We start from the raw sequence: 27,917 nt of genomic DNA on the forward strand, positions 1-27,917 counted from the left end.
ACAAAAGGGCTACAAATGGCTTAGGCTTTTCCCCCGTCTTTGTGTGTGTGTCTCGTTTTGGGCTCTTATTTTTCGGTTTTATGTGCTGGTGTGCGTGCGTATATACATATATTTGTTTCAATTTCAATGACTGCAAACAACATTTGCACTTAGTAAATAAAATATAACAAACGCAGTGGGTCGGGTTATGCTGTCGGCACTCGGTTCTCAGTTCTCAGTTCCCAGTTCCCAGTTTTCGGTTCGTTTAAAGTTGGCCACACTCTGCTTAATGTTCGTAGTGTTCGGCTGCTCGCTTTCGGCCCCATTCCCCTTTTGGCCAATGGCCAGCATGCAGCACACAGCACACAGCATCCAGCGTCCACCATCCCAGTGTCCAGCTCCAGAATCATAGTAGGAATCTGAACCAGATCCAGAGTTGCTCATTTGCATTTTGGGCGCTGCAGCTGGGCAACATAGGAGTTGGAAATGGGCCAATGAACTGACAGACAAAGGCCGGGCTCCACTCTGGGACTTTGACTCGAAAAGGGAACGCTTGCCCCAATTTTGGTTCATCTCCATTCGTGTTTACATATATTCACACCCTACGGATTGAAGCACCTACTTTGCCGCGAAGTAACAGATGCCATATGGAAAACACTGACAACTCGAGTTGATCACTATATTTGGTTAGCATTTCGCTAATATCGAATTATTTCTTGGACTGCTGTTGATTAACAATGTGTTCTTGGAATTCCAACATAACTCGAACATACTCCATATATCAGGTTAGTTAACCTTCTGAATATCGCTCAGCACTGGCACTCGCTGGGAAAAATCAACAGAAACAATAAGCCATTCGCCCGTTCCCCTTCTGGCCAGAGTCATGTGCACCGTGTCGCTGGGGGACAGTGGCAGACCGACCCATTGTTGACTTGATTTGTATTCGCCTTGGCTTAGTGCAATGGCCACTTTGTTTTTCTGGTATGTATGCCCGACCACTCGGAATTCCCCCATGCAGGCAACTTTATTGAATTTCCAGTGATATGCAAAGCAGCGCATCTCAAGAACGGCGATAAGACCCCGACAGCAGGACCAGAATCCCCAAAGCAGCTAGCCATTTGGCCATGGGCGTGCACTTGACCACCCCGTTCCTATCCTCATCGCAGGCGCAGGAGTGCAGGCAAATGTCGCAGGTGTCCTTCCGGCGCGATTGGTTTTGGTAGTAGATTCCGGCCAATTGCTGGCAGCCCAGCTTCGGCGACCACAGACAGCACCAGTCCAAAATCGGACCTTTAAGACACATTAGTTGTGATGTGCTTTATCGCATCGGAGTTACTTACCCGTAACGTTATACTTCTGCGGAACACACTCGGGCAAATGGTACAATCGTCTGCCCTTGTTCGTTGAAAACAGTATCTTTTCCTTATCCGTTTTATTTTTACAAAACAGGCCAGAATGCGACACGGTACATTTGCGCTGAATTTTCATGCAGCTCGAGCACTTTGGTCCTGCCATCCGCAGCTCGTCTTCGTCCTGCGATGCGCCGCCTAGTCCTACATAGCATAAATATACAATTAAACACACTACCAGACATTTTCCGGTCAGCATGTCTTTTATCAAAAATCTAGTGTGTAAAGTTTTTGTGTGTGTGTTTTTCTGAAAGATTGCTCTGTGCTAGTGCTGTTATGTGAATAAAGCTTGGTTCATATTCGAATCTTATTACAGACAGGTATTGTAAAAATGATGTTCGCCTTTAGTAAACAATTATTTCATACATGGTGAAAGTATTTTCGAATTGAATCCCTAATAAATTCAGCATCCCTAAATAATTCCGCTGCAATTGAATTCGAGGAAATGCGAGATAAAATTGTAATTGCCAAGCATTTCCATTTCCATTTGACCCAAAAAATAAATAAATAAATTTGCCCCAGAAAGTTAAACAGTACTTGTAGCTACGTTTTTTTCCTGTCTATTTTTCATTTGTGTGAAAATATATCAGCCGCAATTTATCTGCCCCGTCACCTGTCCTACGTGCGTGTTCATGTGAGCGGCGGCCGGAGGAGAGGAGTAAGCAATCCGCACAAGGATAAGAAGGATAAGGGAGGTGTCGAGGCGAGCCCTCCGAACCTGATGAGGGTTAATTTGCCAACGGCTCAACAATTCATCAGCCAGTCCAATTAACTAAACGCGACCCATTTCCCCAGCGATGCGGCGCTTTTGCCGGCTTGTCGGGCGATATAAATTTAAATTTAAAGGCCAAACAAGGCGCGGTGCCAAGTGTTTTATCGCTAGTCCCGCAGATTTGCTCGAAATGAAGAAAAACTGCCGGCACAGGCCAAATCCGAAGTCGAGCAGCCAGACACAGGATCTCCTCACAGATGGTTACACGATGGTTCCTGGCTGTCCTGGCTGTCCAGGTGCCCAGGCCAACTACTTGTACTTTTGCTATTCGGGCCCACTCCCGATGACAGCGTTTGCACTTTATCCTTGTCAGCTGTTATCGTTTGTTGCGCTTCTGAGGCACAAGGAGGCGTCCGCCTTGAGAAATTGCCGCACAAAAGTCAACGTGTAACGAGAAAATAATAAATGCCATTAATACACCAGCACGAAGAGAGGCAGTCGCAGAAACAGAAAACAGAAAGCGAAAGCTTTCCAGGAGAAAGCGAATCGAGTATGAAATTGAAAAGCGAGGCGCATAGTTTAGGCACCTGCTTGCACAAAGAAGTCGAAGATATAGATACCCTATAGAATAGGTCATACAGAAATACATTTTCCAGCTTTTCTGCTGCAACTTACTTGCATTACATTGGCATACAAAATGCATTTCATTAGAATTTAAGCTGTATATTTTACACTTAACCTTTCTCAGTGCCTCATAAATATTGACAAAAGTAACCCCTTCTCTTTGGAAGGAGAGATCATCATCAAAGATGTAAGCTGATGAATAACAAACACAGTTTAAACTGAAAAGTCAACTTTGCCAACCTATGCAGAGCCCCACGCAGGCAATCCCAAGAATAAATGAATGATTCACATTTGATAGGCTGGGAATTATGTTATGATCAATTATTGGGCGGCCCTTTCGCCAGTTTGTGTGTTTTTGAGACCAGGTGCCGATTGTCACGCAATGGGAAGTGGGCCTAAAGGCTGTCGGGTTCTTTACTTTTATTGACAAACTCGACGGGAATTTGTGCGAAATGTGCGTGCGCGACTTGGCCAGGATATACCTTATCCTTTGAGTGTTCGTTTTTCCCTTTTCCCTTTATTTTTTTGTGTTGTGTTTGAGGACACAAAAAGGGAAGTTGCATGTGTGTGTGTGTGAGTGCGGTTTTGGTTTGGGCGTGGCCCAGGACATGGCATTTTTTTGTCGTAGTTCCTTCTTGTGTCTTTTGTTTCCACCTCGTGCCACTTGACATTGCTTGCGGTTTGTTAGCGGTCCGGGCGAATTCCAGTGTGCAACAATCTCGTACGGGAAATTTTGTTATTCAAAACACGACGGATTACCGTTCATTCCGCTTACTCACACACACACACACACGCGTTTCGGTAGGGACGAGGGGGCAGCGCACTGAGAGAAATTAAATGGGCGTTTACAGTTTACCAATCTAAAATAGTTTTAAAACATTTTCTTATATTATATATAAAGTTAAAGCGACACAAATATGCTAAAGTATGCTTGATATTTTGAGTCAATCCATGGCCTTAATAGTCTATAAAGATTTCAACTAAAAGTTTCTCTCAGTGCACATACACGCATGCCTATGTGAAGACCGCAGGCGGCACCTTGCCCTGCGACTCTCGTCGCTGCCGTTGTCACACGGCGCACATTTGTTAGACACTAAGCCCGTGTATGCCTCTCCGCTCGGGATAAGAATGTTTATTATGTTTATCACACACACACACATACAGAGTCCAGGACTCAGCAACACAGAGAATACTTACAACTACAAGCCAAACCGCAAAGCAACCGCACGTACAGAACTTAAAGGGGCTGACGGCGAATGACAGACAACAAAACAGCAAAATGAAGCCGCCGCTTCCGTTTCCGTTTCCGCTCGCAGCGGCCATTGTCTTTCGTAACTAACTTCAAAATGGCGATACGCCGTGCCGCGCAATTATGGCCACGCCTACGACTTTTGGCATTTTCCGCCTTTGGTGCCTTTGGTCCTGCCCGCTTTTATTTCGCATTATTAAATGCTTCAGGTAGCTACTTAAACACGTTTTCGATTAGAGCAGCTGCTGTCATTACTCAAAGTCGCGGAGGGGAGTGGCGCCACCGGGGGGGAGTCTCCTCCGTCTCGTCTGTCTTTCGGGGGAGGCGATTTCCTTTTTTCAGTTGCCTCTGCCTCTACCTGCGATTTTCATTCTTTCCTTTCTTACTTATTTTGTATTGTGTACATCTTCAATATTTTATAATAAAGTGAAATTCCAGGAAGAGGAATACAAAAATGTGCAGCTAAAGTTGCGCCAGCGGACGAGCTGCGATGAGGACGACGAGGCAGGTTGGAGCAGCTGCTTACTGGAGTGTGCTGATAAGACTCGGGATCAGCTTAAAAGAAAGGGAAACTTGCAGTATTAAAACCGAACCGGGGGCGGCGAAGAGGAGGAGCGGGAGGGAATATTATTTTTGTAATCACTAGACTACTTCATTTCCCCGCGCTGATAAGCCAGACTTGAATTTATATTGCTGCCGTTGTGGAGTGTACTTGAATGTTATCTGCAACTTTAGTTTTGCACAATGAAAACTTGCCAACTGCAATCTTTAGAAGCGGAAAAGTGAATAGAAAAATTTGCAGTCAATAAATAAGATTTTCTGATTCTCTTGCTTACTAGAAAGAACAGCGCCCTAAGCAAGTAACCTAATATGCAAGGATACAGTGTTATTTAGCGCTAGTTCTTATCTCTTAACAAGGAAGTGGAAATATATATATTTTTAATTTTTAATAGTAGTCAGAGATTATATTGCATGGAAGCAGACCAACCCTTGTAGACACTTCATCGCTTCAGTGTGCCTAAGCAGCTCGGTGTAGCCATGCCAACCAAGCCGAGAAGCTGGCGGAATCCATCATGGAATCGTGGTACGTAGAGTACGTAGAGTACCTCGAAAACAGCCACAACCTGTCATAATTTGATGTCTTAAGCTGCCAGATGGGCGGTCGCTGCGAAGTGGGGGCCTCTTTAAAAATAAATCTGACGGTGCTTTAATGTTGTATCCTGTTATCGCCGACGACGTGCAGCTGTCGCTATTAGCGTGTGACTGCCGTGGCCTCCATGGCCTCCATGGCCACTCCCACTCGAGAGTCCTTTTCGTCCTGCCAAATGGCTGCCGTGTTGTGCCTTCCCCTCATTGCCTGCTGCCTGCTGCCTTATGCCTGATGCGGCGTGTTGACAGGATATTTACAGGATTTCTATCAATATGCCGGCATTAGCACGTACGCCTGCAATGAACGTGAACGTGAGTAATGCCAGGCAAAAGCAGAAATATGGGGAATTCTGCGAAAAAGCCTGAATGAGAGACAATGAAAGCTGCTAAACGGAAGTCGCCATCATTAACTTGGCCTCTTATTTAATCATATTTCAACACACCAGCTCATTACATTACTGAATCCAAAACACACTCGCTGTTTGTATGCCTTAAACTTAGGCAACTTACAACTTATTTGTAAAAGGAAAGAATCTTTAAAATGACTTATAGAAACATCCTATTGAAGTGGGCTCAATTCACTAATTAAATTTATTTTGTTTCTCCTTTTAAACGACTCAATGGTGGGAAAATCATTTGGTTACTGGACTTCCATTCACTGTGCTCATTGCTCTGATTGCTGCGATTTCTCGCTATTTCTTCAGCAAATTGAAAGATCAACAAGAAACCCAGGTGCTGGCCGTTAAACTTATTCCTCTTAAATTATTTACATTTCATTTGTACCTGCAGTCGCTGGCTTCAATGGGTTAAGAGACGAGGACCCCGGTCAATTGTTGCCAGTCAAACAGAAACTGGCACAACAACAACTAAAACAATAACAACAACAAAAACAAGTACAACAACAGCAACTACAACAAAAAGGAGAACAAGTATTTGTGCTATTTAAAATTTGCTTTACCAAACGTCAAGTGCCTGGCAGCGGCAGCGGCAGTCGGGCCAAAGTGCCACTCGGTTCAACTTAACTCTTGACCCCTGACCCCTGGCTTTGGCCACGCCCCTTCCGGCCATCCAGCCCGCCTACTTGGACCTGGCTTATGAGCGTTGGTAACAGAGAGGGAGAAAAGGGGAGACCCGACTACGGCCTATTGGCCATAAATTATTAATGATTACTAGCCCGATATTACAGTTAACTCACTTATTTGCTCATTCGCAAATGAAGGCCAATTGCAGCTGGTTGGCGAGGGAGGGGCGGGATGGCGGAGTCTAATTTGCTTTTACCACAAAACCTGGCAAAAAGATGAAGAAGGGTTAGTCTCCAGCTAATTGTGGGTCCGATTATGTTTAAATATTTATTTTGATTGTTGAAATGGCGACGGGGCGGCAGCGGCAGCGGCAGCGGCAGCGGCAGCGGCAGCGGCATCTATCCGAAAACTTCTCTCATTTCATATTCATAACAACTTTTTCTCATTTATATTTCATATAATTTTATGCCCGCTGCGCATAGGCAAAATGTATCCTATTTCATGCAAAATTACGCATTTTTATTAGCCATTTGTTTCTTGTGGACTTCCGCTTAAAATGGCATGCGCCCCCCAATTGATTTTCATTATTAGCGGGGGCCAGGATCCAAATCAAAATTCAATTTTTTTGTAGACATTCGCTGATTGTGTTTGATTGTTGTCTTGGCCCCGTAATTCGCTGACTTTATTATGCCTTCCTTGGCTGTTTTCCATTTGATTATTCCGAATTGTTTGCTTTATGTTCAAGCGTACGTAACATCAAGTTAGCAGTTTAATTCCATTCATGGAGTGCACTTTCTTCGTATATTTTTATACATTATAATGTAATTGAAGTGCTGGTAGATAAAAGTCGTTATTATCTACGACGAATCTAGATTGCTTACCTTGAAACTCATTGCAACCTTATCTTAAATCAATTAAATTTGCCCATAACCCAAATATGGATTATCCTGAATGGCGGACAACTTCGCACTCGAGTTCTCTGCGCTCCAAACGAGTGCAGATATCCTTTCAGAGGAGCGAACAAAGCCGCCGAGGAGAAATCCACACTGCATCCTTGCTGAATGAAAATGGATGGTGGAAAGTGGAAAGTGGATGTGCATGTGGATGGAGATGGGGGAAGGTGCAGATTGAAAGAGTGTTGACGGCGAACTATTGAAGAACTATTGAAAAGTATTCAGGCGCGGGAAAGTCTCAGCTGGGGCAGTGGACTAAATGGGCGCGGCACGAGTGGCCGATGGGCGTGGCAGGCGGGCAGAAGCAGCCTACACAGAAAACACAAGCCAGCCAGAATGTGTGGACAAAAACAAAAATTCTTTCTAAAGCACTCAGCAGCCCAAAAAGCTTGGATATACACACATACACCCACACACACCCACATACACACACATACAGGCACCCACACAGCTGCAGTTAGTTGCAGTGAAAAGAGGATAAACTGCATTTTTATCTTTAAACACACTTCAAGTGCCGTCATGGGCGTTTTTCGGGGAGCGAGAGTGGAAGTGGGAGTGGCAGCCTAACAGGCACGAAACTCACCAACACAAGTGCACGCGCACCTGCCGTCGCCAGTGTGTCTGTGTGGGTGTGGAGTGCACGTTGCAACGTTGCAACGCGTTGCTGCAGGTGAGTGTGGCTGTGTGCGGCAGGTGTGCTTTTGTCACAGCTCGTCCTTGTTATTATTATGATTATTATTCAAGTCATCAACGACGGCCATAAAGCAAGTTTTGTGAAGGAGCCGCGCACTTGCACTTCAAAAACGCAGCGAACAGTTATGAAGGATCGTTAAGGACGCGAAGGTGCCTTCGTCACCCATTAAATCTATCTGCTCGGATTGCCGTTGCATTAATCACGAAATACCCCCGTCGCCAAAAGCGGTCGATCGAAATGGCCAAACTATTTATGAAATCAGGCATTTTGGCCTTTTCGCTTAAGCGAGTTGTGCGATAAACGCCTGGCAGCCGGTTGCCATTTGCCAGCCACGCCCATGAAGACATTACGCGATAAGCCCCAAGGTAACGACACTGCAGCAGGATTCTCTATCCCCCTTTCCCCCCTTTTCTCCACAATTTTTTCGGCAATTTATTGCCAACCTTCAAAAGGCGAACTATGCCAATTTCTGGCTGCGAGTTGGCAGCGAATAGGGAGTGCGAGCTAAGAGCGGTTTGCATAACGGCAGAAATTAATTTTTTAACACGCACACTGCCAGAATAAGATAAAACGAGGAGGTGCACAGGGAGAAAAACCTGGTCATGACGTAACTAATTTTTAAATTATTTTAATAGTTGATTAAAGCTCTAACGAGGTTAGAAGGAGTTATGAGTTAGTCAATGGGTAGCATCTATTTTGAACTGATGAACCACAGAAAATAAGTTCTATAATATCTAATCAAATACTTTCACAAAATACCTTTAGATTGATATTAATAGTAAAGTTACGAAATGCATTTAACTTTTCTTGCAGTGCAGGAAGAGATACAGCGAAGGAGCAGCCCGCTGCGCGTTGACACTGATTTTGACGCATTGCTCCCAAAGGATGTGACCCAAAAAGTCAGTGCGGCAAATGAGCAAATGTAGGCGTTGGCAGGAAGGGAAGCGGCCACAGAAACCGGTTAAGTGTTCGCCAGTCTGGAGAGCTGCAAACCTGCTCACGGAATATGAAAGCTGTCGGGTTCGCAGCGATGTGCGAATCCGGGGACCTAGGACCCAGGATCTAGGAGATGGAGGTGGGTGCTCACCTAGTCGTTAGTCGTGGTTTTTAATTTGCGACCGACTTGTGGGAGGCGGGAGGCTGATACAAAGTGAAAGGCAGACGGGCCCTGTGCAGTGGCAATCAGACAGAAGAGATCCCACCATTTTAATATGCATATTGCGGGCCGCAAAAAGTTTCGAGCGTCAGGAGCAGCAGGGCAGAAAGGGAGTCTCTTTGAGCTGGTTCAACACACCCGAATCAGAATCCAAATCCAAATCCCAGAACCTCCAATTGATAGAGACGAACTGGTTCAATGCCAGGCCAAATGCCGAGCAAAAACAAAAAGCAAAAAAAAAACAGAAAACAGTAACTCGCAGAGGATAGAGAAGGCAAAACATGAGGCAAGATGATTCGCTGCGAGCGTCGCACAAGTGCTACACAGTGAAAATGCAAAAGAAAACTGCTGGCTAAAAGGGGTAAAGAGATGGCGGGGGGGTGGAGTGGGTAGGGAAATGCGAAAACGCTGAAAACCATGTCAGTTTCATGCTCGCGGCCGCACTTAACATTATTTCTGCTGCACCAGCTACAAAAATCCACTTCTTTTGTGGAGAAACAACAGAGGCAACGCCAGCGAAAACACTACCCACTACCAACTACCCACTACATTCTTATAACGCATACGCCGCGTGGTACGTGCGCCAGCAGGTCAAACTTAAATATTTAATGAAGCGCTTAATGTGCAACTTCCCGTCCCCTCTCTCTTTCTCTCTCTCTCTCTCTCTCTCCAACCCAACTTTAACCCTTAAGCACCCCTAATTGCCGAGCCCCATCGTTGGCCAGGCCCACAGCCCCCAAAAGGCCCCACTTTGCTTTTGCCCTTCTTTGGTCAGCTGGAGGGAGAAAAAAACCTGCAAATATTTTCAACAAATTTTTGCCTAATGCAAAAAATATTTTATTGTGCTGCTGGCCTCTGAAAGGCGGGACAGGTGGGTCTGCTCATGCTACCATAAATTTGAGCTGGAGGAAAAACAGTGGAAAGTGGAATGGGGCTTCTCTGGCCAAGCAGCCCCGAAATATTTGCGGCGGTCCTCTAAGCCCTGGCATGCGGTTTTCCAGGCATGTGCAGCATTTCAAGCAGCGCACTTCACACACAGAGCCAAAACAATAATACACGCACACACAAACACACACACACAACCACAAAAGTACACACATACACCGACACACCCACACGGGGGAAAACAAAGGACGCGAAGGCAGGCAGACAAAGCCATTCAGTTTTTCGGACGCCCAGCGAAGGTAACTAGATGCAGGTGCTGGCTTAGTGATGTCATGATCTAGAACTACATCTGATTCAGGGTATAAATAATTGCTCGGAAGGCAGACAAAAGCTGCAAGACCGATAAGGAATTGTGCAAGAACTGAGAGCAGTTAAATGGGTGCAATGAATCGATGGAAAGCGGATAAGTTGCAAAGCTCTACCAGAAACTTTATCATTTTATGGTGCATTATTTAAAGTCTTTAATCTTAATTATATTTTTCTAAATAGACTTAGCGCCTGTTTTCTGACCCATTTTGCAGCAGCCACCCGACTTGGCCTACACTAAACTGCCTTTGGTGACAAAGCATTAAAACCATTGTACAAGCCACCTGAAAAGCGGGTTGCTCCCGTAAGCCCGGCAAGAACAATGCCATGGAACAATGAAATATGCCCAGACAGGCTCCGATTCAGACCCAGTCTGGAGCGTTTTGCTCCATCTCTCACTTCCACGCTGGCGCACACCACTTGTATCCCATTAACATTACCCATACGCCCCCCTGGCCGGGCGATTTACTTATTTACATCAAAGCCCGAGTCAAGGTGTTCTGCACACGATGCAGCCTGCCTACCAATTACCCACTAAACCTAAACCACCACCCATCATCCTGTGCCACCCACACACAAACACATACACGCAATTTAATGGGGATGCAATAAAGGGGGGATCCTTGCGACAGCAGTGGGCACAATAAACTTGCAGAAGTAACAAAATTCAGTTAACACGATGGCCAAGGCGTGGATGTCTGCGCTTTGGTTTCGGCGCTACTGCCCACATGTGGCCATAATTTTTAAGCGCCAAATGAGCGGCCATCCATTGGCCATGATGTCTGGCATTTGCCGTTCGGTTGCCATTGCCGCTTGCCGCTTGCCGTTTGCCGTTTGGCATTTGCCATTTGTCCTGGCCAGTGCGACACGTATACCTTTGGGTGCTGGCCAAATTGCGAAATGCTGTAGCCACCGGAAGTGCTGAGGGATGTGACGATATTCTAACCGTAGTTGGTGGCCTGTTTGGGACCTAATAGCTGCACGTTAAAATTAACAACTTAATTGAGAAGCAACACATATAAATCGAACACTTCGCCGCTTCTTTGATGCAGAATTACATTATTCTTCATTTGCCACACTCATTTGGAGTCATTTCGTTTAGATTTCTCAGCACGATTCATGACCTTTGCTCAAACAAATAATCAAAATCAGACATTGGCAACCCTTTTTAGTTGGCCAACAGCAAAACGGATACAGTCGGCAGCAATTGTGAATGGATTGGGGAACTGCAGGCATGTCACGCACTGTCTGAACAAAATGTGCGTGTGCAAAGCCTTTAAATACAACAAGAGAGAACGCTATAGTCGAGTTCCCCGACTATCTGATACCCGTTACTCAGCTAGTGAAAGTGCGAAGGAGTCTTCAGCAGTGACAGTTTTTGGCGGTTTGTGGGCGCTAGAGTGGGCGTGGCAAAAAGTTTTTTGGCAAATCGATAGAAACTTATAAGACTAATACAAAAATGAAAAAATATCAAAACATTTTTCAAAAGTGTGGGCGTAGCAGCTTTGGGCGGTTTGTGGGCGTTAGAGTGGGCGTGGCAAAAAGTTTTTTGGCAAATCGTTAGAAATTTATAAGACTAATACAAAAATGAAAAAATATCAAAACATTTTTCAAAAGTGTGGGCGTGGCAGTTTTGGGCGGTTTGTGGGCGTTAGAGTGGGCGTGGCAACATGAATCGACAAACTTGCGCTGCGTCTATGTCTCTGGAGCCTGTATGCTTAGTCTCAACTTTCTACCTTTTGTAGTTTCTGAGATCTCGACGTTCATACGGACAGACAGACGGACAGACGGACGGACGGACAGACGGACAGACGGACAGACGGACGGACAGACGGACATGGCCAGATCGACTCGGCTATTGATCCTGATCAAGAATATATATACTTTATATGGTCGGAAACGCTTCCTTCTGCCTGTTACATACTTTTCAACGAATCTAGTATACCCTTTTACTCTACGAGTAACGGGTATAAAAAGGCAAATATTAAACAAAATGTTCTGGCTCTTATGTGAGCTTTCTATAGAAAAACTGAACAACAGTTGCATAGATAGTATCTATATAAAATTAAATTCTCCTTAAAAGTCGTTTTTCTCAGTTTTTATTCAAAAATAATGTGGTTTTTGGCCAAAACTTCGGAAATATTGGTCCAAATATCGAATGGCATATCTCGAAAAACTTCTAATTACACCCTCAATCGATTTGAGTTCAAATTTGGTAATTTTAATTTTTGGCCAATTTTTTCAAAATTTGATGATGGTACCCCTTACCAAAAATGCAAAAATTAAAAAAAAAAATCTGCCGGTTAGTTTATCTGGGGGTTAGTTTTTCTGCCGGTTAGTTTATCTGGGGGTTAGTTTATCTGGGGGTTAGTTTATCTGGGGGTTAGTTTTACTGGGGGTTAGTTTATCTGGGGGTTAGTTTATCTGGAGGTTAATCGCATGGGAGATTTAATACCAAAAATGGCATGGGAGATTTCATATCAAAAATCGCATGGGAGATTTCATACCAAAAATCGCATGGGAGATTTCATATCAAAAATCGCATGGGAGATTTCATATGAAATATCGCATGGGAGATTTCATATGAAATATCGCATGGGAGATTTCATATGAAATATCGCATGGGAGATTTCATATGAAATATCGCATGGCAGATTTAATACCAAAAATCGCATGGGAGATTTCATATAATATATCGCATGGGAGATTTCATACAAAAAATCGCATGGGAGATTTCATATCAAATATCGCATGGGAGATTTCATATCAAATATCGCAAGGCAGATTTAATACCAAAAATCGCATGGGAGATTTCATATAATATATCGCATGGGAGATTTCATACAAAAAATCGCATGGGAGATTTCATATCAAATATCGCATGGGAGATTTCATATCAAATATCGCATGGGAGATTTCATCCCAAAAATCGCATGAGAGATTTCATACCAAAAATCGCATGAGAGATTTCATACCAAAAATCGCATGGGAGATTTCATATTAAATATATTTCATATTAAATATATCGCGGGGGAGGTTTTTTACCAAAAATCGCATGGGAGTTTTCATACCAAAAATCGCATGGGAGATTCCATTTTAAAAATCGCATGGGAGATTTCATACCAAAAATCGAATGGGAGATTTCATATAAAATATCGCATGGGAGATTTTATATCAAATATCGCATGGGAGATTTCATATCAAATATCGCATGAGAAATTTCATACCAAAAATCGCATGGGAGATTTCATACCAAAAATCGCATGGGAGATTTCATATCAAATATCGCATGAAAGATTCCATTTCCCATATCGCATGGGAGTTTCCATACCAAAAATCGCATGGGAGATTCCATATCAAATATCGCATGGGAGATTTCATATCAAATATCGCACTGGAGATTCCATGTCCTATATCGCATGGGAGATATCATATCAAATATCGCTTCGGAGATTCCATATAATTTTCCTGCCTGTTAGTTTATCTGCCGGTTAGTTTATCTGGAGGTTAGTTTATCTGGGGGTTAGTTTATCTGGAGGTTAGTTTATCTGCCGGTTAGTTTTATCTGGGGGATAGTTTTTCTGCCGGTTAGTTTATCTGGAGGTTAGTTTATCCGGGGGTTAGTATTACTGGGGGGTTAGTTTATCTGGAGGTAAGTTTATCTGGGGGTGAGTTTATCTGGAGGTTAGTTTATCTGCCGGTTAGTTTATCTGGAGGTTAGTTTATCTGGGGGTTAGTTTATCTGGGGGTTAGTTTATCTGCCGGTTAGTTTAACTGGGGGTTAGTTTATCTGGGGGTTAGTTTATCTGGGTGTTAGTTTATCTGAACGTTAATTTGCCTGCCGGTTAGTTTATCTGCGGATATCGCATGGGAGATTCCATATAAAATATCGCATGGGAGTTTCCATACCAGAAATCGCATGGGAGATTTCATATCATATATCGCATGGGAGATTCCATATAAAATATCGCATGGGAGTTTCCATACCAGAATTCGCATGGGAGATTTCATATCATATATCGCATGGGAGATTTCATACCAAAAATCGCATGGGAGATATCATACCAAAAATCGCATGGGAGATTTCATACCAAAAATCGCATGGTAGATTTCAAATAAAAAAATCTCATGGGAGTTTTCATACCAAAAATCGCATGGGAGATTTCATATGAAATATCGCATGGGAGAATTCATACCAAAAATCGCATGGGAGATTTCATACCAAAAATCGCATGGGAGATTTTATACCAAAAATCGCATGGGAGTTTTCATACCAAAAATCGCATGGGAGTTTTCATATAAAATATCGCATGGGAGATTTCATACCAAAAATCGCATGGGAGTTTTCATACCAAAAATCGCATGGGAGTTTTCATATAAAATATCGCATGGGAGATTTCATACCAAAAATCGCATGGGAGATTTCTTATCAAAAATCGCATGGGAGATTTCATACCAAAAATCGCATGGGAGATTTCATATCAAAAATCGCATGGGAGATTTCATACCAAAAATCGCATGGGAGATTTCATATTAAATATCGCATGGGAGATTTCATATCAAAAATCGCATGGGAGATTTCATACCAAAAATCGCATGGGAGATTTCATATTAAATATCGCATGGGAGATTTCATACCAAAAATCGCATGGGAGATTTCATATCAAAAATCGCATGGGAGATTTCATACCAAAAATCGCATGGGAGATTTCATACCAAAAATCGCATGGGAGATTTCATATTAAATATCGCATGGGAGATTTCATACCAAAAATCGCATGGGAGATTTCATATAAAATATCGCATGGGAGATTTCATACCAAAAATCGCATGGGAGATTTCATATCAAAAATCGCATAGGAGATTTAATACCAAAAATCGCATGGGAGATTTCATATCAAAAATCGCATGGGAGATTTCATATGAAATATCGCATGGGAGATTTCATACCAAAAATCGCATGGGAGTTTTCATACCAAAAATCGCATGGGAGATTTCATACCAAAAATCGCATGGGAGATTTCATATAAAATATCGCATGGGAGATTTCATACCAAAAATCGCATGGGAGTTTTCATACCAAAAATCGCATGGGAGTTTTCATACCAAAAATCGCATGGGAGTTTTCATATAAAATATCGCATGGGAGATTTCATACCAAAAATCGCATGGGAGTTTTCATACCAAAAATCGCATGGGAGTTTTCATATAAAATATCGCATGGGAGATTTCATACCAAAAATCGCATGGGAGTTTTCATACCAAAAATCGCATGGGAGTTTTCATACCAAAAATCGCATGGGAGATTTCATATTAAATATCGCATGGTAGATTTCATATCAAATATCGCATGGGAGATTTCATACCAAAAATCGCATGGGAGATTCCTTTTTAAAAATCGCATGGGAGATTTCATACCAAAAATCGCATGGGAGATTTCATACCAAAAATCGCATATGAGATTTCATACCAAAAATCGCATGGGAGATTTCATACCAAAAATCGCATGGGAGATTTATCTGGAGGTTAGTTTATCTGGGGGTTAGTTTATCTGGAGGTTAGTTTACAGATAAACGCACCTCCAGATAAACTAACCCCCAGATAAACTAACCTCCAGATAAACTAACCGGCAGGAAAATTATATGGAAACTCCGAAGCGATATTTGATATGATATCTCCCATGCGATATAGGACATGGAATCTCCAGTGCGATATTTGATATGAAATCTCCCATGCGATATTTGATATGGAATCTCCCATGCGATTTTTGGTATGGAAACTCCCATGCGATATGGGATATGGAATCTTTCATGCGATATTTGATATGAAATCTCCCATGCGATTTTTGGTATGAAATCTCCCATGCGATTTTTGGTATGAAATTTCTCATGCGATATTTGATATGAAATCTCCCATGCGATATTTGATATGAAATCTCCCATGCGATTTTTGGTATGAAATCTCCCATGCGATTTTTGGTATGAAATCTTCCATGCGATTTTTAAAATGGAATCTCCCATGCGATTTTTAAAATGGAATCTCCTATGCGATTTTTGGTATGTAATCTCCCATGCGATATTTTATATGAAATCTCCCATGCAATTTTTGGTATGAAAACTCCCATGCGATTTTTGGTATGAAATCTCCCATGCGATATTTTATATGAAATCTCCCATGCGATTTTTGGTATGAAATCACCCATGCGATTTTTGGTATGAAATCTCCCATGCGATTTTTGGTATGAAAACTCCCATGCGATTTTTGGTATGAAATCTCCCATGCGATATTTTATATGAAATCTCCCATGCGATTTTTGGTATGAAATCTCCCATGCGATATTTGATATGAAATCTCCCATGCGATTTTTAAAATGGAATCTCCTATGCGATTTTTGGTATGAAATCTCCCATGCGATTTTTAATATGAATTCTCCCATGCGATTTTTGGTATGAAATCTCCCATGCGATATTTTATATGAAATCTCCCATGCGATTTTTGGTATGAAATCTCCCATGCGATTTTTGGTATGAAATCTCCCATGCGATATTTCATATGAAATCTCCCATGCGATTTTTGATATGAAATCTCCCATGCGATTTTTGGTATGAAATCTCCCATGCGATTTTTGGTATGAAAACTCCCATGCGATTTTTGGTATGAAATCTCCCATGCGATATTTTATATGAAATCTCCCATGCGATTTTTGGTATGAAATCTCCCATGCGATATTTGATATGAAATCTCCCATGCGATTTTTAAAATGGAATCTCCTATGCGATTTTTGGTATGAAATCTCCCATGCGATTTTTAATATGAATTCTCCCATGCGATTTTTGGTATGAAATCTCCCATGCGATATTTTATATGAAATCTCCCATGCGATTTTTGGTATGAAATCTCCCATGCGATTTTTGGTATGAAATCTCCCATGCGATTTTTGGTATGAAATCTCCCATGCAATTTTTGGTATGAATTCTCCCATGCGATTTTTGGTATGAAATCTCCCAAGCGATATTTTATATGAAATCTCCCATGCGATTTTTGGTATGAAATCTCCCATGCGATATTTCATATGAAATCTCCCATGCGATTTTTGATATGAAATCTTCCATGCGAATTCTGGTATGGAAACTCCCATGCGATATGTGATATGGAATCTCCCATGCGATATCCGCAGATAAACTAACCGGCATGCAAATTATCGTCCAGATAAACTATCGTCCAGATAACCTAACCCCAAGATAAAACAACCGGCAGATAAACTAACCGGGAGATACAGTAACCTCCAGATAAACTAACACCCAGATAAACTAACCTCCAGATAAACTAACCGACAGATAAACTAACCTCCAGATCAACTAACCCCCAGTAAAACTAACCCCCAGATAAACTAACCTCCAGAAAAACTAACCGGCAGAAAAACTAACCCCCAGATAAACTAACCGGAGATTTCATATTAAATATCGCATGGGAGATTTCATACCAAAAATCGCATGGGAGTTTTCTTATTAAATATCGCATGGGAGATTTCATATAAAATATCGCATGGGAGATTTCATACCAAAAATCGCATGGGAGATTTCATACCAAAAATCGCATGGGAGATTTCATATTAAATATCGCATGGGAGATTTCATTCCAAAAATCGCATGGGAGATTTCATATCAATTATCGCATGGGTCCAAATATGGAATGGCATATGTCGTTGAACTTGTAATTAAATTCCTAATCGGCAGGAGTTCAAATTTGGGAAGTATATTTTTTGTCCATTTTTTGCAAAATTTAATGATGGTACCCCTTATAAAAAATGCGAAAATTAAAAAAAATAATTTTTTTTCTATCCTTTACCCAAATATAATATAAATATTTAGTATTGATAAAAAGCTATAAAAAAGTGTTTTTATTATGTCTCTATGACGTTCTTTATAAAAATGATGACGAAATCATCAATATCAGCGTTTTGCAGGTCAAAAAAGATTTTAACGAGTTTACTGAACACTGAAATATATCAAAAACATTGGTCATAGTCAAAAAGTTATAACATGCTAATCAATACACTCCCAAAATAAAATGCCCAAACTAGCTATTCGATTGTCGCACGGATTTTGAGCAACAAAAATGCAGTTGGCATAGGGCGAGTTTCAATTGTAAATATTGCCACGTGTTTGAGTGCAAATAAATAGGGTAGCTGGCCAATTTGGCCGGCCAACATGCGAGTGGAATGCGTTGCAACTGAGGCAGAAACGGGAACAGAAACCAATCGCATGTCCCACAAAGTGGCAGGGCACACATTTTGTCAAAAATTCGCCCGCAACACACAGACAAATGAAAGCCAAACACAGAAGGGAGAAACAAAAACAGCGAAGATAAAGAGAAAAAGGTTGTTGGCGAAATGTGGGCGGGCTGGGCGGAGTAACCACAATCGAGACCATTATCAATTACACGCACAGCAGGACACGGCGGCAGGACACAGGAGCAGAAACGGGAACAGAAAAACAGAAACAGGAAGATGGAAAACAGAGGGAAAACGGAGGGAAAACGGAGGGAAAAGTCGGAGGACGAGGAGCGCAAACGAAATGAAAATACGCATAAAATTGCAATTTACATCAAATCCATTTGCACCCATATGTACAAGCACGCACACACACACACACGCGCACACACACGCATGCACAAACATTGTTGCCAAATAAAATTCATTCACACGCATAATGAAACTCGCTCTCTTTCGCCTGGCTCTCTTCCCTGAAAATGCAGAGGGCTAACAAAAGGCATGCCGAAATAAGGACAACAATGTTTCGAAATAAACAAACAAATGCCACTGGACACCCGGGGCGGTGGTGGGTGGTGAGTGCGGCATGGGCGGTATGGGCGGTATGGGCGGCGGGGGTGTGTCAAGGACGGGCGGTGGGTGGCAGCGATTGCTCTGATTAAGGAGCACACGCATTCATCGCCGCTGGAGAGTTTTTCGGCCGGAGAAAAATCCACGCCCTATATGTAAATTATTAGCCAGGCTGGTTTTTGTCCGCCGAACTCGCGGCGACACAAGTCCCCTGGAGTTTCTCGCTACCAATTTGTGGGAAGCTGAGAGGTGGTGGCCGAAAAACCCATGAGAGACAACAAAAAAAAACAAGAAAAGAGACACTTTCAAGCGGAAGAGTGAGTGTTGGGCGAAGGATGCTCTCGGTTTGTAGACTTTTGCCATGTGGCTGAAAGTAAAACGCCCTTTTGGAGTTGCAGATAAGAGAGTGCACAGCGAAGAGAGTTTATTATTTTTATTTTGCTAATGGAACAAAAATTACAAAATTAATTGAATAAAATAACACAAACAGCAGTTTCTTTAAAGAAATACGTCCAAGGACGAAAATGCAAACACTTCGTTTCCTACCAAAATCTATTGCCTACTTATCAGCGCTCTGTTAAAAGGAATTGCCTACTTTCAGGCTTGTCCAAGAAATTACCAAACATGAAGGCTGCGACTGCTTGAGAACCAGAGCCCATTGCGTGCTTACCAGCATGCCAAAGGACCTGCCACGCGAAGAGAGCGAGAAAGGTCCTGTATCTCAGAGATTCAGAGCAAAAAGGGTGGCTGGCCGCTCTTCGATTTTGTCGCTTTGTGGCCCAGCATGCGCAGAGCGGCGGCGAGAGCGTTGGCGAGCGCCACACGGCCACATCCCGAGCAGCATCCACTCCAAAGGACCAGCGGCGGCGGCCCCAGCTGCGAAAAAGTCTGCCGTGCAGCGGCGGCCATCAGTAGTTGCCTCAGAGCCCGCGGGTTGAAGAAATCGTACGCATCGAGCGAGTGACAAGCGCCGCGTCTCACCAAACAAAGAAAAGCAAAAGCAGAGCCCCAAAAAAAGAAAAAGAAAAATACAAAAAAAAAAAACCAATTAAAAAACAAAAAACAAAACTAATACAACAGATAAACGTAGAATACCTGCTACACTGACACAAAATCAGAGCCAGTCCAACGAATATTTTGTAGTAAACCCCAAAAAAAACAATCGCAATCGCAACAAAATGCTGCCACGAATCGCAGGCAAATGAGCCCGCTAGCCAACGGCTCCCATCTGCGGCTGCTGCAGAGCAGCGAGTCCGAGCCCGGTCCCGCATCCGCACTCGCATCCGCATACGCATCCGCCTACGTATCCGCATACGCATCCGCATCCACATCCGCATCAGCCTCTCGCCGCGTCGCCCTGTGTGTGTGCCAGTGTTCAGCCAAAGCGAGCAATTGCAGTGTAAGGCGGTGTCCAGCAGCAAACTAATCTAAACGGCGCCGAGTGTCGCATCTAAAAATTGAGTTTCGTTTCCGGTTCCGCCGCGCGTCTCTCAATCCGTTTGGCCAAGTCGGTCGGTTGGTCCAGTCCGGTCCGTTCGGTTGATCGGTCGTCCGTTCAGACAGTTTTTCCTGCTCAAAAATTGATGACAGCAGCAGCACTGTAATGTAAGTCACGGCGCCTCAGCACAGAGCCCAGCCACATCCCCTGCAACACGACGCCTCCCAAAATGTGTGTGCCACCCGATTCCTGCTTAACTGTTGCTCCAAACTGCGGCAGCGTTCAACGCCCCAGCCAGGCAGACATACAAAAAGGCAGACAGGCGGACAGGCAGACGGACAGACAGGCAAACAGACGGACGGACGGGCGGACGGGCGAACAGGGGCATCGGAAATGTGTGTCAGTGTGCGACGAGCTCACTGTACTTGAGTATTGAGGCGAAGGCAAGCCCCGTGTTTATGCCAGACCCATGTCCTGATATTGCCGAGAAAGAACTATCAAATGCTGGGAACATATGGGATATTTGTATTTACAGGAATTAGCATTGTGATTGAAAACTGTGCCACACAAATGTCAATAAAAATGTTCGTCCTTAAATTATCATATTATATGTTTTCCTATATACACATTTACCTAAAAAGTTCAGTGAGTGCCAAAATGTTTCATTAAAAAAACCCATATGTTCCATCTGATAGATTGCAAATGCTGAGATACATTTTAAAACGTCACATCGCTACCTTTTAATGGTATGCCTGCTAATTTAATCACAATTCAGTGACTCGTGTAAACAAATGTTGACTTCGCTAGGCTCACATGTCTGGGCTGCCTTTGTGTTGATTTTCTCGTTTTATTATTACCTCAAACGTTTTTCTCGTTTGCTCTAATGAATACGCTCCGACCTGTTATCCCAGTTTCGCCAGTCGCCTCCTTCAGTTGCTTCCCCCGCACCCACGCCGCATTCCTGCCCCATCCACCTGCAGTCACCTGCTACCTGCAAGGTAGCACATTACCCATACGCCCCGTAAGCCAGCCATCCAACCAGTCAGCCAGTCAGTCAGACAGCCAGTCAGACAGACAGTCTCCTTCGGCTTGCTTTCCCTGCTTTCCCTGCTTTTCTTTTATTTTCATTTTCGTTTTTGCTTTTTGTTTTCGTTGTTATTGTTTTTAACGCAAATTCCCACTTGCTTAGTTGCCTGTTCTGCCTCGTTTTTGTGTGCCATTGTCTTTGTCCTGACACACAAATGTTACTTTTTATATATATACATGTATATATACTTGTGTGCGTGTGTACATTTATATACATATACTATCCAGGCAGCGCCATCGTCTTGTTGTTGCGCAAATATTTGCCTTTTTTGAAGTTGATTTTTGGTCTCCGTCTGAGCGCCTTTTGTTGCCATCTCAAGTTCTCGAGTTCCCAAGCTCCCAAGCTCCACCACCCTCGAAAACGACCCACACCACGGCAATATGCTGATGAATCGTTGCTAAATTGAATATCGAGTGTTTATTTATATTGGCCGGCAAGTGTCACGCCCGCCAGTCAGCCAGCCAGCCAGCCAACAAGCCACCCGTGTCCATTGAGCCCGGCAAACGGAGAGGAGCTCTGCAAATAATTTGAAATTGATGTATTATCTCGGAGGGAGCGTGGCACAATTGTCTCAGTCGATGACCCGCTGGTCCTTTCATCCTGCTGCACGCTTAAGTAGTTTGTGCAGCGCAAACAAAATTAAGCGAGTTGCAAGTAGCTCGCACAAAAGTTGCCGTCACAATTGTTATTTCAGCGATGCACAGTGGAAACGGAAATTTGAGCAAACAATTTATAAAATAAACCAAGTGCTCGGCGAAAAACTTACTCCTCTTAAGCAGAAATCAATATGCAAAGGAATCAGCTACAGTTTATACCCAAATATTGTGCACCGCAGATGGAAGAAATATATTTGAAATACCTCAGGAAGCGAAATTCGATTTGGGTTTGCAGTCAGCCTGGAATTGCTCTGTCGCTGTGAACCACAATTTATAGCATTCAATTTCCAGTTTCCGCCGTCTGGCTAAATATTTAAGCCAGCTCATTAGTCGGGATTCCCCGGCGTGGAGCCGCACTTGGCCAGAACGTGCTACCGCATTCAATCTGGGCTTTAAGCGCCAACTCCCGAGTGCATTATGCGCTTCGCTATCTTTCCGCCAGAAATCTGGTGCCGAATCATTGTGGCCGGCGATGCACTTAGCCGACCCGCAGTGCCTACAAAAGAATACTACTCCATCTCCATTCAGCAGCATGGCATTTTTATTTTCAAGCCAACTGCCCGCATTGCCGGCTGGCTGTTCCCAGTTCGCTGCTCCTTTATGCTCCAAGCTCGATGCTCCATGCTCCACGCACACACACAAAGCCACATGGAGGCACCCAGAGATGCTCACAGATGCCCAAAGATACGGAAGCATCGATGTCGCTGTTGGTGGTAGTAGTGGTGCTGCTGGTGCTGTTGGTGGTGTGCTGCTGGCTGATGGACATTTGCTGGCAGCTCTTGCGCCTCCTCGGCTCCTGCTCTTTATGCGCCACAAATGAAAATGCAGACAGACAACGGGCGCCAGCCGACGACAGCAGCAACAACAGCAACAGCAGCAGCAACAACAGCTACAGCAGCAGCAACATCGGCAGCAACGACAGCAACGACGTCTGACGATGACGTCGCATTTCTGGAGACAATGAAACGAACTGGACCCGGCACAGATCCCAGCCGAGTTCGTTGACAACTGTGTCTCGTCCTGGCCGCTCGTCCTTTGTAGCCATCCCCGCTTCTATTTGTTTAACATGCATTTGAATTATGAGCCAACTGAAAGGCATTCTAAAACCCACCAGCAGCACACACAGACACACACAAAATAACCAAAACAACTTGGGCTTTAATTCATAATTATTTTTATGTCAGCGCACTCATTAAGAGTTGCAAGCTTTTCATTCCATTTCCATTTTCACTTCCAACTCCCAGCTCCCGGCTTCCAGCTCCCTGCTCCTTGCTCCCCGCTCCTCATCATCCATTTTTTACTGCCCACATTTTTGCCATTTTTCCATTTGCCATTTTCCTTTTTGCACTTTATCCTGGCTTTGTCATTTGCATTCCACATTTGGACTCCTTTTAGCATTTCAAATGTACCCACTGCACATTTTGTTCGTTTAAATGGCCCAACATTTTCTGCTCCGTTGTGCATTTTGTGACTTTTAATTGCAGTCCTCAATTACTGAATGGAAAGCAATAATAAATTGGACGCCACACGAACTTTGCCCCATTGCCGACTTTAAAAGCTGCCATTCAAGTTTGGCTTAAATCGGTATTGCCAAAGTTTGTGCAAACGAATATTCTTACGAAATTGCGCCCGTTCAGCGTTATTGCAATTTAACAACTGCAAAACACAAAAAAAAAATATTTAATTTTCCCCTGGCAATTTGTCAACTGGGCGTGGCCCCTCAAAAGCCCAGACCAAACCAGACCGAATCAGACCAGACCAGACCAGGCCAGAACGAATCAGATACACACAGATACGGCATGTTGGCACATATAAAAGTCGGTACATACTATACAGATATATATAAATTATCATTGCCAGCCAAAACTCAAATACGATAAATTGCCAGGCAACCGGGCAGCCGGGCAACCAGCCGCGGCAGCCGAGGAAAAAATCTATAATTTACACAAAATTCGTTTCCGCATCGGAACGCTTTTCCAATATAAATTGTTACCATTCCGATTTCGCATCGTTTATAACATATTCATGCTGATGCCGCCAGATATGGCCATAATCGCATCAGACCAGACCCCCTTCACTGCCGACTGGCGACCTTAGCCAACTCGCGATAGGAAGTGTGCCAAATGGCCAGGAGACGGGCTCTGGTCCTCGACAACTTGGCAACTGTTTTTGGTTAATTCCATTTGGGTGTTCTGATGCTGTTCTGCTGCCAGCAGCCGTTGTTAGGCTAATTGATGGTATTATATTCATTAATGTTTGGCCATGATTACTATTACCATTTTGCAAGCATGCCAACAGTCACACTTCCAACTTGTACTATTTTTTTGTTTGCAAAATAAGTGTATTTGATGACTTTTAAACAGTCTCAAGAAAGGGAGTCTGTCAACCTTCTTTCAGTTTCCAATTGACACATTCCATTAAGTTTTCGTCCTGTTTCTTTGGCCAACTCTTGCAGCGACAACAACATTCAAGACTGCTAACTGGAATTGCTTCGAAACATCACCATCAAAAGCGAAGAAACAACCACAACAAAGTGCTGCCAGCAACAAAAACGTAATCAGGAATTTAAGCAAAACCCAAAAGAGAAACATCAGGGACAGGAAGGAAGACCCAGAGAGCATGTTCATGGAATTGTCATCGTTAGCGAGCAACTGACGCAACAGCTCAAGGCATGTGGCAACAGCAACAGCAGCAGAAGCAGCAACAGCAGCAGCAACACTGAGCGGCAGGAGCAACATCTGGCAAGAGAAGCAACTAGGAGCAGGACACCCTCCGTGGACAGGTGGTGTGCTGCTGTAAAGCAGCACCATAGCTGCCATTACAATAGACGCCGCGGCGCAACAGCAACGCTGCCGTCGTCACAATCAACGCCAGCGACAACACCACCCGCATCATCGCCATCGCAGACGACGACGGCGCAGCAGCAGCAACAGCAACAGCAGCAGCAGCAACAGCAGCAGCAGCGGCAGCAACTGCAACTGCAACATCAGCAACTGCAGCAGCAGCAGCAGCGGGCTGTTGGGCGCTGTGGGCGTGGCCGGCAGCTGCCCATTGCTCGCCACTCAGCAACTAATCGAGGAGCCGGGCAGCAGCAGCAGCAACAACAATTCTGGCGACGACGACGGCGGCGCAGCAGCAGCAACAACGCAGCAGCAACACTGCAACCTGCAACATCAGCATTCCGGTCGTCGGCGACGCTACGACGGCCTGTCATCGGTAGGCAATGCAACGCGCTGTGCAGCAACGGTAAGTGCAGAGAAAACAATAATGTATAAATCGCAAATGTAGTAAAGGTCCTTAAAACTATGGAAAATATAAAAATGCATAGCTGAAAGAACGCAAAGGATATGAAAATATGATAGCGACTAGCCAGAACTTTTTATCGTAATTATTTGCTAGTCATAGGTTGCCTTTCCCTTACTATCAAGTACATAAAGCATAAATCTTGAAGCACACCTCACATTTGAAGATAACACAGTTGCCATGAAAACGTTTTCATAATTGTCAATAATTTGTTGGGGAAGTTGGCCCCTCAAGGAGCTGCGCAGATAGCCTCCGACGCGAAACTCAATTATCCCATCTTTACAAGTTACTTCCGAGAATTTCCCACGACCATTACGTGATCTCGTGTCAATCTTGCCAGCCGGAGCCTCCGTATCCGGAGGCCAATGGAAAATGTGAAAATGTGAAAATCTGTGCCTGCGACTCGGGCCTACGCCTGCCCATTAGCTGTCAGGTTAATGCACCCAAAATGTTAATAAAACACAAACACACATCCACAGTGGAGCTTCGCACATATGAATTTATGATAAGCACACGCAGGGGGCTAAAAAAAAAATAGAGGGTGGGGGGTGAGGAGGGGGACTTGGGGATGCGAATGGCAATGGACTGGGGAATTGGAATGGGAAACAGGCACTTTAAAGTTGCGACAGCGTGACGTGGGCAAACTTTCAGCGAGAGACGTGCTAATGAATTCCCCAGCACACTCTGTCTGTGCTCGTGTATTTGTGTATCTGTGTGTACTTGTATCAGCATTTGTATCTGTAGCTGTAGCTGTGTCCGTGTCTGTGCAGATACTATATGTTGCCGTATCTGCGTGGCTCTGCCAGCGACAGTCGTATAATTTCTAATGCGATGCTTTTATGATCGCCGCACACTCACACACACACACACAAACACTCTGGGAAAAAACACCCACGGGTGCTGCCACGCACGTGTGCCAGCCTACTGCTAGGATACATGTGTGTCTGCCTCTGTGTGTGTGTGTGCCTGTGTGCTTGTGGAAATTAAAATGCATAAAAGGATAACAGCAGAGTTGTTGCTGCTGCTTCTGCCAACGACAAACCACAGGCGCGCATCGAAGCCGTTGGCTGTCAGCAACATTATCATTGTAGGCAAATTTCGCCAGAGACTGAGTTGCATCGACAAGCAAAAAAGCCGTGAAAAAAACTAGAGAAACAAGGCGGGATTAAACGAAAGCGAAAACGAAAGCAAAAGCAAAAGCCCCTGACAAATTGTACTGCAGGGAAAATTGAGATTTTCGCGCTCATCAACGGCGATGACAACAATGGCCCAAAGTGCACGTGTTGCTGTGGTGCTGCGAAACGCAGGCCACGTCTGGTTTAATTTTAGCACCGTCTATGGGTCCCTGAGCCAAACCGAATGCCACTGGGTTGAATGGGGGGTGGTGGGTGGTAGGTGGTGGGTAACTGGGAACGTCGAACACCTTGACACTACAAAACGGGGCGTATACGTAATACACACTGCATACTATTAGGCGCTCATAAAAAATGTAACGTTGTCGCATAAAAATAGATGCCCAACTCGAACCCTAAACAAAAACCCTCCTCTCGTCGCATCTCGTCGCCGTTGTTGCGGCTTAGCGAAGAATAAACCATGCATAATGCCCCCAATGTTGTTGTTGTCGCCACCATCAGCATTTGAGTTATAAATTTTTATATGATTTCAGCTGAACTTGTATCATAATTACGTAGCTGTATGCCATTGTGTGTCATCGTGTGTCTGTGCGTCTGCTTAGGTATCGTAATAAAATGTACAACATTTTATGAGCGCACTTAAAGTTTTGTGTTTTGTGTTTTGCTAGTTGCCAGGACGAACTTGAAACTCCTTATCGCGCACACTGGGCAAAAGTACTGCGTGAATAGGTACTAAATAACTCATACAATATGTTTAGCCATGCTTATGATTGAAATGAGGAGCATATAGCTTAAATATTTTTATAAATTTGGTTTCTGCTAAGAGGAATCGCAGTTCGGCATAGACAAGAAATGCACATCAAACGGGGTAAACTACGAGACATGAATATAAGGAAGTAGGTTTATTTCAATGTGAAAAAGTGGCCAATTTTCCGATTTATTTTTTTCTGTGGCTGCATCTCCACCGCTCAAGTGTCTTCCTCTGTGATTGCGACTAACTGGAGGCACGTTTGGGCCAGGAGCCAAGGAAGCAGCGATTATTATTGGCAATCAAGTGGAGTGCCATCTTGCCTTTGGCTAGTTTGATCTCTGATTGCAGTCGGTGCGTCAGTAGAGACTCGAGAAATTGCTCCGATGGGTGGCTTTCTGGCTTTCTGCCCCGGGGGCATCGGCAAACTCACAGCTCAGCTCACAAAGCAACCCGCTCCATAACATAAATGGAAATAAAATCAATGCGGCGGGTAGTCCTCGTATCACAGG

At 43.9% G+C, this 27,917-nt stretch overlaps 2 protein-coding genes across 2 annotated transcripts in view; one reads left to right on the plus strand and one right to left on the minus strand.

Annotated features, from left to right (window-relative positions):
- Positions 1 to 701: 701 nt before the first annotated feature.
- On the minus strand, positions 702 to 1,663 carry LOC122621282. The gene is made up of 2 exons (XM_043799100.1): positions 1,320 to 1,663; positions 702 to 1,269 (listed from the first exon to the last, which is right to left on the minus strand). The coding sequence occupies exons 1-2, from the start codon at positions 1,585 to 1,587 to the stop codon at positions 1,040 to 1,042; spliced, it is 498 nt and encodes a 165-aa protein (XP_043655035.1). The 5' UTR covers positions 1,588 to 1,663; the 3' UTR covers positions 702 to 1,039.
- A 23,677-nt stretch (positions 1,664 to 25,340) lies between these two features.
- The window catches only part of LOC122621870 (acetylcholine receptor subunit alpha-like 1), a 51,149-nt gene continuing 48,572 nt past the window's right edge, over positions 25,341 to 27,917 (plus strand). The window contains exon 1 of the mRNA XM_043799879.1: positions 25,341 to 25,467. The gene's annotated coding sequence lies outside the window, so the exon portion shown is untranslated. The remainder of the gene's footprint in view (positions 25,468 to 27,917) is intronic.

Source organism: Drosophila teissieri, chromosome 3R (genome assembly GCF_016746235.2).
Source record: "Drosophila teissieri strain GT53w chromosome 3R, Prin_Dtei_1.1, whole genome shotgun sequence".
In the NCBI taxonomy this organism is placed as follows: Eukaryota; Metazoa; Arthropoda; class Insecta; order Diptera; family Drosophilidae; genus Drosophila; species Drosophila teissieri.